At 34.1% G+C, this 16,319-nt stretch overlaps 2 protein-coding genes across 2 annotated transcripts; both read right to left on the bottom strand.

The window, feature by feature from the left end:
- Window positions 1–50: 50 nt before the first annotated feature.
- LOC120328879 (uncharacterized) lies at window positions 51–4,636 on the bottom strand. The gene is made up of 7 exons (XM_039395439.2): window positions 4,426–4,636; window positions 3,228–3,639; window positions 2,854–2,970; window positions 2,386–2,638; window positions 1,871–2,022; window positions 903–1,031; window positions 51–618 (listed from the first exon to the last, which is right to left on the bottom strand). Exons 1-7 carry the CDS (start codon window positions 4,442–4,444, stop codon window positions 411–413), a joined length of 1,290 nt encoding a protein of 429 aa, XP_039251373.2. The 5' UTR covers window positions 4,445–4,636; the 3' UTR covers window positions 51–410.
- Window positions 4,637–7,363: 2,727 nt separating this feature from the next.
- Window positions 7,364–16,316, bottom strand: LOC120328852 (uncharacterized). The gene is made up of 11 exons (XM_039395402.2): window positions 16,181–16,316; window positions 15,431–15,594; window positions 13,551–13,681; window positions 12,929–13,055; window positions 12,661–12,782; window positions 11,525–11,731; window positions 11,045–11,139; window positions 10,385–10,664; window positions 9,566–9,694; window positions 8,933–9,095; window positions 7,364–8,665 (listed from the first exon to the last, which is right to left on the bottom strand). Exons 1-11 carry the CDS (start codon window positions 16,307–16,309, stop codon window positions 8,359–8,361), a joined length of 1,854 nt encoding a protein of 617 aa, XP_039251336.2. The 5' UTR covers window positions 16,310–16,316; the 3' UTR covers window positions 7,364–8,358.
- Between the last annotated feature and the right edge of the window lie 3 nt (window positions 16,317–16,319).

Genomic DNA, 16,319 nt, shown 5'->3' with positions numbered 1-16,319 from the left:
CAATGTCAAGAAATGCATCAGTAAATTATCACAAAAAAAGAGAAAGAGTGAGAAATTTTAATATTTATTGTGTGCATATTCATTGAAAAAATATTTTCAAAAATTTTAAAATAGCAAGTTATAGTATTGTAAACAGAAGGATTAAAAGTTCCGCATTTTTTCCTTTCAAACGGTCATCTTCCAATTGAGTACACTTCTGAACGCAATCTATAAATGGGGTTCACCATTCAGCTAGAAACCGTCTAAAGTATAATGACAGATTACATTCAAATATTGCCACTTGCTACATATTATATATCGTTGATGTTGCCTTGTACAGATTTGAAGTAGATCAAAGCTTGACATCCAGCTCCTATTTCTAAGATTAGGAGACTTCTGCTTCGAATTGAAGATTGAGTGTTATATCAAATTCAATCTGCCCGCGTAATGTATTTATTCAGTATAAACTTAGCTGCAGAGCATGAATAATGGGCACTGCATCTTCGGAGTGGGTTACTTTCGCTCATACATTCTTTTAATTTACGATATTCATTGTAAACTTCAACTGGAATGAAGCTTCTGACAGCTGTAACCAACCATCTACCAACGCCACATGTATGAAGTTCAGATCCAATACCCCTTGTGATGAAAAAAACGGGGAAACATTAGCTTCACAAAGAAATCACAATGGAATATTTGCAATAATTTATTTTAATAGGCAAATTCTCATGTAATTTTTAAGACCTAAGAGAATGTCATGACTCATGAACATTGGTCGTTTCAAGTATGGATTAATTTCCTTTTTTCCTCGTAAATTTTGAGTACAAACAATGTGACTATTTCTTGAACACTCCCATAATTTTCGTTTCAAATTAACCGCGACTTCGATAATCTTAAAATTACCACCAAAACTTTCCACTTACTGGCATGTATTATTACGACAAATTCCGTACATTTCTCCACAGCCGTAATATATTTTTCTATTGAGTGCGTGTGATGGCCATAAGTTGCCTGAGGGTTTTGGGCAGTCTGAATCTTTGTGACAAGACATTCTGTAATAGACATTATTATCACGTATTACTTCTTGTAAATATTTTGCCAAAATTAGCTTATTATCAGGCTTTTTAAATATAATACTTATAATTATATCAGTTCTGCGATATTTGGGAAATGAAGTTTTGGAAATAATAATGTTATTATTTTATTGAGCTGAAAGTATCAATTTTTAAAACTGTTTGTGAGAATTACTGCATTTTATTTTAAAATCAAGTAACACTGACAACCAAAATAGTTGTAATGTATCATCAATAAACTTAATCTAGTTGGTTTTTAGATACTTTGCTGTTGATACTTTGCAACAAAAACGCGGCTTCATCTGCGATTCACATTTTATAATATTAATTGAATGAATAAATCGGGCAATGTTTTCGTTTTAATCTAATATGTAATAGAGTTGCAATAATCCATAAACCTCTTTTTCAATAATTGGACAGAAGCTGACGTCAGATATATGCTAATTATTGTAGATATCAATTTCGTATAATGAATAAATATCAGATGTCGGTAATAGCATATTATTTAATTGACTTTTTGACGGCGAGTTCAACTACTTAAGTTTTGTACTACATTCGTTTTTTTAAACTCAAAGATTTTTACTCAATTACTCAAAACATTTCTGTTTTATTGTTTTGGATTTTGAATCTTTGAGAGTGAATCTCTTAAAACTTTTTGTGAGGTTAGGCTCAGTATGTGCGTATCACGCTTAAGCAGATTTCGCAATAAATGAATACAGTAATGCTATTTTATATATCAGAGGTAAACAAATATGGAGATATCCGGTAGGATATTTAAATTGAATTAAAAAATAATGTGGTAACATCATTGCACAAACCTGGATAATAAAGGGACATTTTCATAGAAAATTAATGAATCGGCATCAACGAGATAAAAATCGAGAGTTTTTGGAGAAATATGAAAATTTGATCCTGAAAAATCTTCCATTAATATACGATATTTTTCAAACTGAGAGAAGAAACAGGTAGCCTGTAAATATAGCAAGCATTTTACGCAATAACCAATTTCAGTTCATTAATTAAATTGGGTCCGCCGTTCACAAGACGCACACTTCTCTCCATTGCCCAAGCGCTCAACATGAAAAGTTACTAAAATAAATATGAAATAAGAACTTCTAACGTTTCAATTCAACGCCAACCGCATTTCAAATCAGTGAATCGCAACTTTTTTTCACAACTATCTGGGTATTATGGTTTATTGATCATTGAATGCATCGAGTCATTGACCTGTCAAACATATCGCAATGAATATCTAATGCATTTTTCATTGTCAATTTCGTAAAATTCGAACACAATTAGGTGTAAAATTCAATTAAATACCTGAATTTCATACCTTTTCTAAAAATTTTAAAGCAGCTGTTCCTGGAGATTGCGATATCTTTATTTTCTGAACGACATTTTGTGCCATAGCACAACTCATGTCTGTACCATTTCCTGCACACAGTGGTTCAGAATCAACAAAACGTGTCACAGCATATATGACATGATTTGAAGACACACAACTGCCCCAAACCTGGGGTGAACCTGCAAATCCGAATTCTTGTAAATCTTGCAAAAGCCTTATCTCTCTCAGCGCCGAGTTATATCTAAATAAAGATGACGATATATTCAAAACTTGTTAATGTACACATAATAAAACTATTAAGAATGATGTAATCTAGTTAGGTAACTGTTGGATCCGTGCATACAAAATTATTCTGTACCATTGCTGCCCTTTTACTCTGGAGTGTTCAGTTTTATTCCCATAATGGACAAGCATTAAAATCACATTTTAGCTGTGTCATTAGATCCTTTCTTATACCTGTAAATTTCTATTGCATCCGACTGATTTTGAATTGTTGCAATTTTTAAGACAATCGGACCGTTATTCATTGTTTTTGCAAAATAAATTCCTCTGTTGCCGTATTTATTCTCCGTTCTTAAAGAAATAAATGAGATTAGTTGACTTGAAAGGTATAATTCAACAGTTTTCTTATTCAAATAGCTTTCGTATTCTAAACTCGAAGTGTTTAATTAATATGTACGTGTGTTTAATTGAGAGGTAAAAGTATCTGAACAATAATTAAAAATAAAAAGTCAAGTCCTATACATATGTCAAGAAATGACCCCATTGAAGTTGGATAAATAATATCAGTATCCAAATTTGTTAAAATGAAGATAGATCAAAATGTTTACCTGTAAGTTTTCGAAAATTCTTTTTTAGCTTCATCCAGTAATTTTCGTAATTCATTACATCCTATGTTAAATGTTCTCATCGTGTCTTCATTCACGTCTTTAAGAAAGTAATCCTGTTGTTCAGTATTCATTTTCCTTGAGGTAGTTGGATGAGATATCTGCACTAGTTTTGTTGTTTTAAGAACAGTGGGACTCGTTATAACCTGAGTATACGGAGATAAATACTTTTGATCAAAACTGTCTTCTTTCTTTATTGCTGCTTCACGTAAAATTCTATGCTTTGCTTCTTCTCTCTTGACCAAATTTACGGAAGACCCAAGCAGGCATAAAATGATAGCACTAGTCATCCCAACCAAAATAATTAATTTATGTAATATCGATAGCATTTTTACGACCAATTTGCTTTGAGCACCTGAAAAAAAAATGTTTTAGAGTTGAATCAAAAGATAATATCAAACATTTGTCGTCTGGTACGAACGGCGTATGAAAATATTTCAAAAATATTCTTCGAGGCAACAGGTGACGTCTCGTTTACTCTCTTAATCTAATAAAACCTAAACACAGACGAACTCGGATAAAAATGTTATCTGGCTTCGATCGTATTTATTAACGTAGAATTAAGTACATGCATATAAATTTGCGATCACACAGATTTAAGCCTGTTTAGTTACTATTTACCATAGCAAAACTTGCTCACATGAAAATTTGCACTTATTAGCTTTTCAATGAATATTTCTGCCAAAATAAATTATAGAGATATTGGAATATGATTAAATATTGGATCAATGAAGTAGTACATCCCCACGACGACCATTGTAAATGCATCGTGCAGCGATCGGTAAGTTTAACAATGCGTAGAACACTGACGGTCAAATTTTTATATGCAAAATTACAGACGCGATATTGTGATACATGATATCTTTCTATTTGCCTTTCCGTGCAATTTTGTGAAATTAACACACAGTCGTCTATACTGACTTTACCCTACGACATATGAAATGAGCCTACTTTCTCACTAGGCCAACTCCTCAAGGAATATCAAATGCTAGCCGAATAATTCATATCGTGTCTCGGTAGATATCTCGAGTGTAAGAAGTAATTTCTCCAACATTAGTTGAAACTAAATATGGAATAATGCACAACAAGAATTTGATTCAGCGTGCAAAATTCCACATAATGATTTAGGGTTCATACTTACTTAAGATTCGTATCGCCATGATGCATTGCAGGCATTAAACGTTTGTGTACGAACTAAATAGAGGAAACATTACCTGATCAGAAAAAGGGACAACTCGGTTTTATAATTCAAATCAAACAACAAGTTACAACATCTCAACCTGCAGAAGTCAAAATTTCACTCAGTGGCCCGACGATGATTGACACTTGACCTGGGTCATTTATATACTCTAACTAACTTGTGCAATATAAATGAGCTCCCGAATAATTGTAGCTTCTAAATAAATTTCTTTTATATGGGCTCGGGCTTAAGAAATTAAGGTCGGACTGCTATTCCTCTGACACCCTGCTTGCTACTTTGAATATCTTACTATCAAGTACTTTCACGTTTCACGTGAAACTATATGTGTACATACATTTCCCATTATTAGATTGCTGAATTTTATTGTCCTCCGGGTATTACGTATTGAGGTTAAATTAACGCTGGCAAATCTGCTAATCTCAAAGCTAATGAGTCAATTTACTCGAGGCCAGGTTCTTGAAACCGCACACTGTAAACTAATCAATAGCTTTTACTCGGAAATGATATACATGACGTTATATTCGTCATCAATTATTGAACTTATATCGGCGTGAAATTTGCCAATTTCGTTTTTGTTATACCTGTGTCAGTCGCCCTATCTATACAATAAAAATGCACTTCTAAGAATGCAATCATTGCGTTCTGATTTTGCACAATGCGCCAGGCAATAGCATACCTTCACGCTAATAACAAAATTGTAAAGAAAGTCATTTTATCGGTTTTGAGGAAAACATAAAAAAATTGTTATTTCATTAAGAGTAAATAATCCTAGAGTAAGTAATCCGGATTTAAATTTATATGTATGACGCAGGCTGTGACATCATTATAGCGCGACATACCTCACGCAGAAACGTGATTATGACAGGGCATTTTTCAATTGAATTAAATCCATCAGTCCTGAAAACCTCACATTCGTAAAACGTATGTAATTCACAGTATCTACCATGTTTAATCCAAAAACTGATCATTTTGCAAAACGACTCTCGTGAAAACATGCCAGACCCTGGTATGAATAGGTGATCATGAAGATGGCACCCCGACACGTAACCACAGTCAATCCAACATATATATACCCTTGATGGCACCATTTGTTCTTGTTGTCATATTGGACATTACGTGTTGCGATGCAACGCCTTAGAAGGACGCGAGGGCTTTTTTTTTATCTTATTCTTAAACGATAGCACAAGAACAATGGCATAAGAGTGTATATACAGTGCAATTCATATTTATAACAATTGCAAAAATGTGCCTGTCTCGTAATATTTCCCTTTTATGCGTTTCGACATTCATCTGATAAAATTTGAGTTGAGCTTTAACAGACTTGAGCGCAGCATTTTATAAATACCTACTGTATAAAAAACAAATCGTCACAAGGTGAGTTGCGTGAAAATATTATGACGAGCTTATCTTACAAATCTTTTTAGCAATCTGCAAGAACAACTTGGAACGCAAATAAACACCATCCTTGACGACGACTCGTGCGAACGGAGACATAGATATAAATCGGCGGGATAAAAATGGATGCTTATGGGTGCCATGTGGACCTGGTATTTCGGTCTTGATGATAATATTCTGAACGAGAATTTTAAATGAAATCGATCTAAAACGTAAAGCGTATTTTAGCACGGTTTCATTTCCGCAAAGTTCAAGAATAATCAACTGCATCCCACTGTAGCGAGTACATGAGGACAGTAGGATAGTTACTGTGTACGATATTTTAATATTCTTCACCACGTATTGTTAATAGTGCATGTTATTTGCCTGAAACAAGGTTGTTGATCTAATTCAGGGTGGTCCAAACCCAGGCCCACAGCCTCATTATTTGTGGCCCCCGTCGCAGTCGGAGAGTAATCAAAAAATCGTATTTGGTATTGTTTCGTCATAAAATTAACCAGAATTACATCACTAATGTTACTGAATAGACTAGTCGTATGGCTGTATGGGGCAACTAGCGAAGTTGAGCGATAGTGTTTGTTTTGTATTGCCTTGTTTACCTATTTGTTGACGCTATTGTGGCCCGCGAACAATGCAAATATAATTTTGTGGCCCTCGGAGCCGAAAACCTTGGACCACCCTGATCTAATTCAAACCTTTTATGATATTTTCCCACGCCCAAGCATTCGTTCTTTGTTAGTTAGAAATTTGGTTTCATCACAACATCTGCGTTAAGTTTAAGTGTATTTCAATATATCTGTATTTGGATTGTGAAACTTTCCAGTATACGAACATTTTGCATCAATTCAATAACACGGAAGTGCGGACACGCAGATAGGGTTTATTCCCCTATACCACATTCTTGCAAATTCATATTTGCGCAAGGAATTCATGGCGAGGAAACACCATGCATTTAACTTTCTTGCTTTGTGGGATATCAAGAAACTTTGTCCCGATAAAATGGGTGTCTCCCCACTAGGCGATATCTACCATTTTGTAATACAAAAAGCAGAGTCATAGAGTGTTCGATATTTTTATTCTCACTGCGACATTGATCAACCCTCACAAAATGCGTGCTTGAAATGTGAATACGACTCACGTGAAAACATGCCAACCTCGACCCCAGGACCCTGGTTTGGATAGGCGACCGTGGTGATGATAACGCGACACTTACCCACGGCGATTCCAATAAGTACATTTACTCGATGGCACCATTCATTTGTTCTTACTTTTAAAGCGGGTGGTAATTTGCGGCGAGACGTTTTTTAGTCGAGCGTTATATTATAGGTTCGATGCCCATTGCCCACGGACTTAAAGAGAATATGAACATTATCACAAAAAAAAAATAATTACAAGGGCGCCGAGGGCTTGTGAAACAAACAAAAAAAAACTATTTTCTCTTGATTTTCAACGATGGCACGAGAACAATGCATAAGAGTGTATATACAGTGCAATTCTTAGTTTATTTATTCGGAAATTGAAAGCAAAAACTATTTTATATGGCATACTTTGAACTATAGGAGAAACAAAAGTGTTTTACGCCCATATATAAACTCGCATTTCAAAAATCATGTACAAAATTATAGAAACAAAGATGGCGCAAATCAGTGTTGTGAAAAGTTTGCAAAACGACTCTCGTGAAAACATGCCAGACCCTGGTATGAATAGGTGATCATGGAGATGGCACCCCGACACGTATCCACAGTCAATTCAACATATATATACCCTTGATGGCACCATTTGTTCTTGTTGTCATATTGGACATTACATGTTGCGATGCCACGCCTTAGAAGGACTCGAGGGCTTTTTTTAATCTTATTCTTCAACGATAGCACAAGAACAATGGCATAAGAGTGTATATACAGTGCAATTCATATTTATAAGAAAATTAATTTCACAAACTATTTTGAATGTCACCATAGAGGAGATGTAATAGTGTAATTGTCAAACTTCAGTATCATAGATAGAAATGGTTTTACACTCGTATATAAGCTCTCATATCAAAAACCATGTACAAAATTACAAGAATAACGATGGCTCAGTGATAGGTAACGAAAATATGTGATGCCACAGTGGGAGAAATGCCACCAATTCATGCTTTTGTCAAATTTAATACCCATCATAAATTTAACATAAATGAAGATTTTTGAAAATAAAGGATTAAGACAAAAAACAAAATAATAAAAAATTTGAGCCCTGTATGTTTATATATGTTTGCAACAAATTGATAGCTTAATTATGATTAAATAAGATTCATTACTGATGGCAGTATAAATCCAAAAACATCTTTCCGAGTGTTCAAAAAGTTCAAAGATAGTTTTGATTTTGATACTAAAAAAAGATAAATTTTTATTGCAGTCAAATAGCAACAATCAACAACATCGATATATGAAAGAGAATAACCACTACTCGGTGAAGTCATTTGTTCACAAAACTTCTTCAAACAACAGAGCACCAGTCCCAAAATGAATACGAGCTAACATTCATTGTTGTTTCATCTTTCCAATGTCTTGAAGCATCACTTTCTGAGTGTGTATCACTTTGATTACTGTCACTCAATTTCCTAGACTTGTCTGTTTTGGGTTTAGACCATTGCCAGAACCATTTTCCTTCATCTTCTCCACCACTGCTCTCGTCTTCAGACAGAACATCTGAATCTGTTGCTGGTTTTGTCAATTCTGTAATATTTTGTCCGCGGATTTTTATAGAAGATGCATTTTCATCACTGCCAACACTTTCCAATTGCCTAAAAATTATAGCATGGACGCAATTTATCAACATGAAAACACCCTGTAATGAATCGTATGCGTTCAGAGAATTGTCAAATTTGACGAATTCGAAATTGTTTCAATCAGATTATGTAAGGTGTTGTGTTGCAGGGAAACTTTCCAGCCAACCCTGGAACATGAATAGAATCTGCTGAGATCCACACAAAATGCTTACATGGACATTAAGATGGTCAGTAATCCTAGATGTTGCTATGAAAGCAATTACTACACATCCTAATACTCACTTTCCAGGTTCATAGAACTTCCAGAGTAATAATTTTTCACCTCCTGTGACAAGGTATTTGATATCACCAGTAAAATTTGAGATGAACGTAGACAATCGTGCAATGTTTTCATGATTGAAAGATCCAATGTAAGCCCCATTGCATTCAGGATGTAAGGAACGAACTAAAAATAATAAGAAACATGTTCTAGAAAACTTTTACAAATGAATTTGTACCACATTGGCAGTTGCCTCACCGTACTAAGCATTTGGACACGCTTGCCATTGTATGTCAGATTACCCTGCATATGTTCGCAAATTAAAATCATGTGGTGAATTTGTGTACGACCATATTGCTGGACTCATTGTCATTGTGGGTCAAGTTACACAACCCTCGGGCTGGCGGCACTGGTTTACTCCAGCATCAGGTCCATAAATTGGGAACAAATAACAGGATGTCTATTCCAATACCCAATATGGTAACCGAACAAAAGGCCATGGTATACCAAGTTGTTTCATTGGTGGCTCTCTCAAGCGATAAATATGAAAACCCAAGCCATCATATTATAAGCATAGAGTTTCAGATGTAACAATACAGTTTTTATTCAAATGATAATTTCACAACATGAAGACAAGATAGAAAGAAACTTCTTACTATTCAATGATCCATGTCCAGAATCTAGATCATAACTGGTAGATATTAATACATCGTTATTCAATACACAAATAGCATCTGTAATACCAGGAACATTTGTTTTGTGATTTCGAAGTTTCGACAGAACATCTAAATTGATGCAAAATTTAAAAAAGGATAAGGGTAAAAATCATGAAAATACTTCCAGACTTAAATCTAAAAATAGATTCTGATTTTCATTTAGTGCTGCCATCCACTACCTCAATTGCCACAAAAAGGAAACATAACATTTCAAATATCAATGTTGTGAACGGTATCTCAAAAATGTATGCCCTGCCCCACTGTTCTGAATTGGAGTAGTTGCCTATTGTATGGCAAATGCTTAACGCTGGGTTTCAAAAAACTCGGCAGGTATTTTATAAAAGAGCAGGAGACCACAAATGCTGAGAGTCTTTGGAAGAAGACCATGATCATGAAAGCTTATGAAGTCAGATTCAATTTATGTCCTCAGGTAGTACTTTAGCCGAACAAGAGTGACAAGTACAGCAGAACATTTTTGAAACCCTGTGCTGTGAAGTGTGAATATAAAAATGGATATAATTATATAATAAATGTCTAATTGAATACAATATGATAAATGATTACGCAAATGAGAAGATAAATAACATTGGTGGGTTCCTTCTGTTTCTTCATAACATAATTTGCTAATGCTTTGTCAAATCCTACATTATAAAAATATTTTTAGTAACCGGAGTAGCATGTTTCTAACTACTGCCTCTTTCTCGATGCCTATGTGTAGTATAGATCGGTATGTACCGCCTACTTTTAATGATTTATTACCTGATCTTGGATTCCAAACTTTAATATTAGAACCATCATCTCCGAAATAAAGCAAATTGTCATGAACTAGGAAAGAATGAATAGATCTATCACAAATATAGGAATCATGATTATCGAATGAATATTTCAAAGTGATGTCAAATTCATCAGATTTTATATTGAAGTCCAGATCATCAAATTTCGACCGTTTTGTCTGTGTAGGCTCTGCATCTACCACTTCAATTTTCCAGACTTTCAAACTTCCATCATCACAAGATGTGAACAGGTGATTGCCATTACACTGAAATTATATGTATAAATAAGTATGAATGCACCCTTTTTCTAATTGGAAACGAAGGCAAAATTTGAAAATAAAAATTCTCATAATTATAGTTCCATAAAAATAAACAATATATTATCTCAATTACGTGATCACTCATCCCTCCTTCGGGTTCGAATCCCATGTTTCGAACGAGGTGTAATAAATTAGGTAGGCAATGTCGAACTGAAATGGAACCGAGTGGAAAAATAATTTCTGAATATCCAACAACTTGTAGGAGAAAATAGAAAAAGGCAAAACAAGTTTTACTGACATAGTAGAAAGAAACCTGGGGGAAAAAATTCAGAACACAACCAAAATGACGTTTATTTTCGTCATGTAAAAAACATAACATACCATACCTTTATTTTAGTGATTCGATTTTTATGAATTGTTGAAGAATAAACTTGTAAGTTCGAACAAATATTGTAGACAGTCAGGTTTCCACTGGATGATCCTATCATAAAAGCATGTCATTTATTCAAGGGTAAATGTTTAAACTCCCACAAGAATACAAGATGCAGCCCAAGCAAGACAAAAAAGATTTACAGTCCTGAACATTAAAAAGGCAGACAAAAGCATAAGCAGCTAATTTATTATTTATACAGTTATAGGCCCCCTTGACAGTAACCAATGTGAGGCTATAAGTACAGATTATAACAGTGTATGTCACATATTTTGAAAGTATTCTATATTGCCACATATTCAAATTCACTGATGAGTGTCTCATTTATTTTATTGCATTTTATCCCATCACAATACTGTACTACCAATATCTGTTGATTCTTATTAATATCTAGGTAAGCCTTGTCACTACTATTAGTATAAACATAATTATATACCTACAACTACGCAATTTTTTTCTGGCATATATAGAATTGTAGAAACAGGATTGTAGTTATAAATTGATTTAATAAATAATCCTTGTGGAAGAAGCCATAATCGAATCGAGCAATCAGTTGATCCACTGATAACTATCTTTTCATCTTTACTCTGTTTTTCATCGATATCAGCAAATATTTCTATTGTTGATCGATCAATGCTTCTTCCTGAATGTGAGATAAAAAGAATCCGTCATATTTTGTAGAACACATACTACATCATAGAATAAACTCAAGTAGTCCATACACATGAAAATGAACTCCTTAACTAATCCCATACCCAACATGGACAGGTAACCTGACGAGAGGCCCTGGTAAGCCATATGATTAAGCCGTCTTATGTACTTTCTTCTTCCTCGCGATAAATATTAAATCCCAGTGCTTGTGACTAATGGCATACTGCCAACTTATCAAATGCTTTATTTTCAATGACAACATGGGTTAAACATATCAAATCAGTCTAGGTTAAGTCTAGGTTAGAGTTTCTCAAATTCAGCCCTCAAGCTCATTCTCATACACAAAGCGGTTCTTTGGGGGCCACGAGCAAAGGTTTGCCTTATATTTGTTTAATTAGGTGACTGTAAAATGGACATATTCTTTTGCTATTGCTTACTTCTCATTAAACATGGTGTATAAAATGACTGATGGGATCGTGTTGAAAGAAAAACTAGACATTTTTATAAGATGGATCATGGAGTATAAAAGTTTAATAACCGCTGGACTATTTCAGCCATCACACACCGACTCAATCAAAGTCAAAAGAAGATTAATTTGAAGTTCATTTCCTTTCTATGCAAACTATAGCCCTAAATCAAAGAGAAGTAAAAAAACTACCTCACTTTAAGTGGAAATTAAATCAATTCTAAAAGAAAAAATTTAGATAGAAGATAGAACGATACGGTATAATATTAGATTTTTAAAATCTCGAGCATTTCTTAATGAGTAGAGTTATTTAAGTCAGTGAATTACATTTTATCAATGCCTAATTTGCCTGTGTCGGTGTGCAGGTTGAAATACTGCATCACAAGATCACTGGTCTCATCGGTCTCTAGGAGTGACGTACTACACAATTTCTATATTTTGCACAGGGTACTTACGAAGCTCATCTGTTTCGTGAATTGTGAGTATTTTGACAGCAGTAACTTGCCCAGTATGACCTCCCATACTTCTTAATATTTTTCCTGAAGTTGAATCCCATAATTTCAATGATGTATCACGACTGAAAAAACGAAGGTACCGTAATAATATCAAACGAAAAAATATTTAGAAACTTATAAACATTCCATTTTTTTATCTGGGAAAAGATTATGGAAGGAACCAAATTATTACCACGAAATTAAAAAAAATTATAGGAAGTTCACTTACCTACCACTTACAATCCAGTTATCCATTGCGTCAACACAATTTACTGAGTCATTATGACCTTTCAACTCTGTTACTTCAAATGTCGAGTTCCTCCAGAATCTTCTTAGACAAGATCTCACATTTTGAACTAGAAATTGACAAAAATTACATCTATAAGAGTTGGTTTTTATTAATAGAGCGATATGTTGTGTGACTCCTATTTCTGAAATTCTTGAAGGTGTGGATGTACGAATTCAAAAACTGTAGCCCTATATGGATTAGAAATTCACTCAGACTTGGAAAGAATAATTTTCCTTAATAGAACTTAACAAAAAATATACCTGAGTAACTTATCTTGTTATATAGCCAAGCTACAAAATTTTTCAAATTTGATTCTAAATCTATCAGTTTCATATTTCCCCAAAACAAAATTATATGGAGATCTGGAACGCATGAAATAGTTTAGAAAGATAAGCGAAATCAACTACATTCATTACAAATGGGTAAAAAATTTTGCCCCATATATTCAAGCATTATAAAATGATTCCACAGCATCCAATGATTTTTTCAGCAAATGGATAAATAAAAGTACTGGCTACTTGTAAATAAATTTTCAATTCCAGCAATATATATTAGTAGTAACCTTTTTTTCCCTTATCAAAGCTTTCCTTTTCTACCTTTGCTTCATTTTTATTTTGTTCTGGAGGTGCTGCTTCTTCCAATATCACTTTTTCTGATTTTTCATTGTCAACACTGATTATTGGTTGACTAACACTGAAATTAATTTATAACAACTTATTTTTCAATATGGCAAAAAATAAAATTTCGTCACCAGTTCACCACACCTAAAAATTGCATGCCTGGATTAGATGGTTAGATATGTACAATGATAAATGTAAGCTAACCAGGTGGTCGGCAACCTTTTTCAAGTGACTGGCCGTGGAGCCTGACCAAAATTTTAGCACGAACGAACAGAAACGAACTAAGCTTATGTAGTAAATTAGATGCGTTAGACAATTTATATTGAAAATATCTTTGAAAACAATGATAATGCTATTCATTGTGAGATACGCATTTGTTAACTGGCTATTAACTGTTTCCAATTTGGAGATATGGTCGACAATGATACAGATAATGCGTTTCTTACGTCCATCCTACTTCAGTATTTTGTTTTCGTAGTTGTCAATATTGAAAACTCAAGATAAAAAAGGTAACAATGCTTGTAAAGCCTTACTTGCAATCTTTGGGTATCAAAGAGTATTGACAAAAAGACTATCAGGGTATATATCGCAAATACGCTTTTCAAATCACTATCACTTGAAAATTCCAATCATGGGGTCTGTGGTTGTTAGATGGTTTTAGAGGTGTTATTGGGACATTGTTCGTTTTTGTGTCATCTTTCTGTGGACCGGAGATGGACCGCGGGCCGGTGATGGACCGCGGGCCGGTGATGGACCGCGGTTCGGTGGTTGCCGACCACTGAGCTAACCCATAAAAATAATAAGGATTTTTTTAACTAGTTACAATCAGGATGTGTTTTCATCAGATGGACTGACTGACACGAAAAGTTGTGTCGAGAATGGAATATAAAACTCATTTCTATTCTTAAATATGTAATGAAAATGTGTAAAACATATGAAATTCTCATGAATTACAAATATTATATTCTTAATATAATACATTAATACTGTCTATAGTGGATCCACGAAACAAACATGTTATAGACAAAATAAAGCACTATTACAGTTTTGAATCTGTTGATGATTTTCACTGATTACTGAACAATTGCACATGAAAGTTTGCAAGATCCTGTGTGTATGATGGCAATACTCCTTAAACTCCTTTTGAGGTTTCTGATCTGTACAATGACTTTCAGAAGATACAAAATACGTCATTTAATTTCATTCAATTTGAGAGAGTAGTATCCAGTGGCTTGGCGGTGTGGCACACGCTTGCCTCCGCACCCATGATCACGGTTCAAATCTTGTAGGGCAAGGCATGGCGGACCGCGGTCCGAATCTGAACCTTTCAAGTATTCGATTCGGAACGTGTGTGATTTTTTTTTTGAGGATTGTCTCCATTTAACTTTAGATAAGTAAAAAAGGGGGAAAAATTTTGCGACCACTCAGTTTTCCACAATTTTCTCAACTTTCAAACTGAGAAGATAGAGTCACTAAAACTTAGTTTGGACAGTATTAAAACATTTTCTGGCCAGACCGGACCCCAGGAATTTTCAAGTTTTGTATATGAACCTTTAGCAAAAATAGTTGAGTAGCCCTGCTGTAGGGTATAATTATGTGTGAGAGGATTGCTGAACTTCTCCTTGCTGTAGGTACGGCTTCCTCCACCATCAAGTCAATGCATCGGAAAAAAATAAATAGCCAACTAATCTCGCACACGACATGGACTGGGAACCGGACGGGAGGCCGTTGTTGGCCATATGATTTCTTATATGTGAATAGTCATCTAAAAGGGAACAGCATATGAGTAAGGATTAGTGATGTATTAGATTCAAAAGCTAACCTTTTAACCTCAGGTTGAGGTTCATCCTTTTCATGATTGATTATCACATCATGATCATCTTCATCTTCATTCTCGTGATTATTTGATTCGAATGATATATTCAGTTCATTTATTGTTGAAAGAATCAGTTGAAGCTTAGATCTTATGTCATGCTTGCAAGAGAGCTGAATTGAACAACAACAAAAAAATAAAACTTTTTATGTCCCAAATTTAGGAATTTCTTTAACACATTAAGAAGTTGTCAATGCATAAAGGCTTGAATGAAAGATTGGTATAACAGTACGCCAAAGACGGAAACACAATTGATATCACAGCACTGATTGCTTGTAATAAAATTATAGACTCTAAATAAATTATATTTATGAGGGTAAATTGAGTGGCAACAATCATTGTGCCTTGTGAGCATAGGATAGCTAAATAGTAGGCTACTGTTCTTATCTGATTACGATTCCTGGACATCTCAATAAAATTATAAACTGTAATTGAATTTTTTTCAGAAAAAAATTGTTGTTAAGTTACAGCTTTGTTTTATATTATCTAATGCCTTCATTTATACAATTTGTTATTTATTAAGACTTACAAGCATACATTTATAAATGACTATTTTTAATTTTTCATCTACAAAATAGAATTACTAACAGATATGAGTTCCAATATGAACAGAATTGTACATACTGCACAATTTACACCTGCTTCTTGTTTTCTGAATAAGCAACAAAGACATATTTCAAAATGAACCAAAAATTGCACCTTAATTTTTTCCTCATCAGTCAGTTCTCTCTGCGTCTTTTCTAATCGTTCAATTTGACGAAGTTTTTTCCTGAGTTTTCGAATGAATTTTATACTATTTTCCTGATCTTGGTCGGTTGAAGTATCCATTGTATCAAGA

This window comes from Styela clava, chromosome 7 (assembly GCF_964204865.1).
Source record: "Styela clava chromosome 7, kaStyClav1.hap1.2, whole genome shotgun sequence".
Taxonomy (NCBI): Eukaryota; Metazoa; Chordata; class Ascidiacea; order Stolidobranchia; family Styelidae; genus Styela; species Styela clava.
Note: the sequence above shows the minus strand (reverse complement) of the source record. Positions and strands in the feature narration are given on the sequence as shown.

Coding starts and splice junctions, on each gene's coding strand:
- LOC120328879 (XM_039395439.2), bottom strand. Junction 2,971..3,227: donor GAATTTTCGAAAACTTACAG/GTAAACATTTTG, acceptor TATTTCTTTAAG/AACGGAGAATAAATACGGCA. Junction 619..902: donor TGTCGTAATAATACATGCCA/GTAAGTGGAAAG, acceptor TTTCATCACAAG/GGGTATTGGATCTGAACTTC.
- LOC120328852 (XM_039395402.2), bottom strand. CDS start 16,309: ATGGATACTTCAACCGACCAAGATCAGGAAAATAGTATAAAATTCATT. Junction 10,665..11,044: donor ATCGAATCACTAAAATAAAG/GTATGGTATGTT, acceptor ATATAATTTCAG/TGTAATGGCAATCACCTGTT. Junction 9,695..10,384: donor AGTTTGGAATCCAAGATCAG/GTAATAAATCAT, acceptor GCATCAATTTAG/ATGTTCTGTCGAAACTTCGA.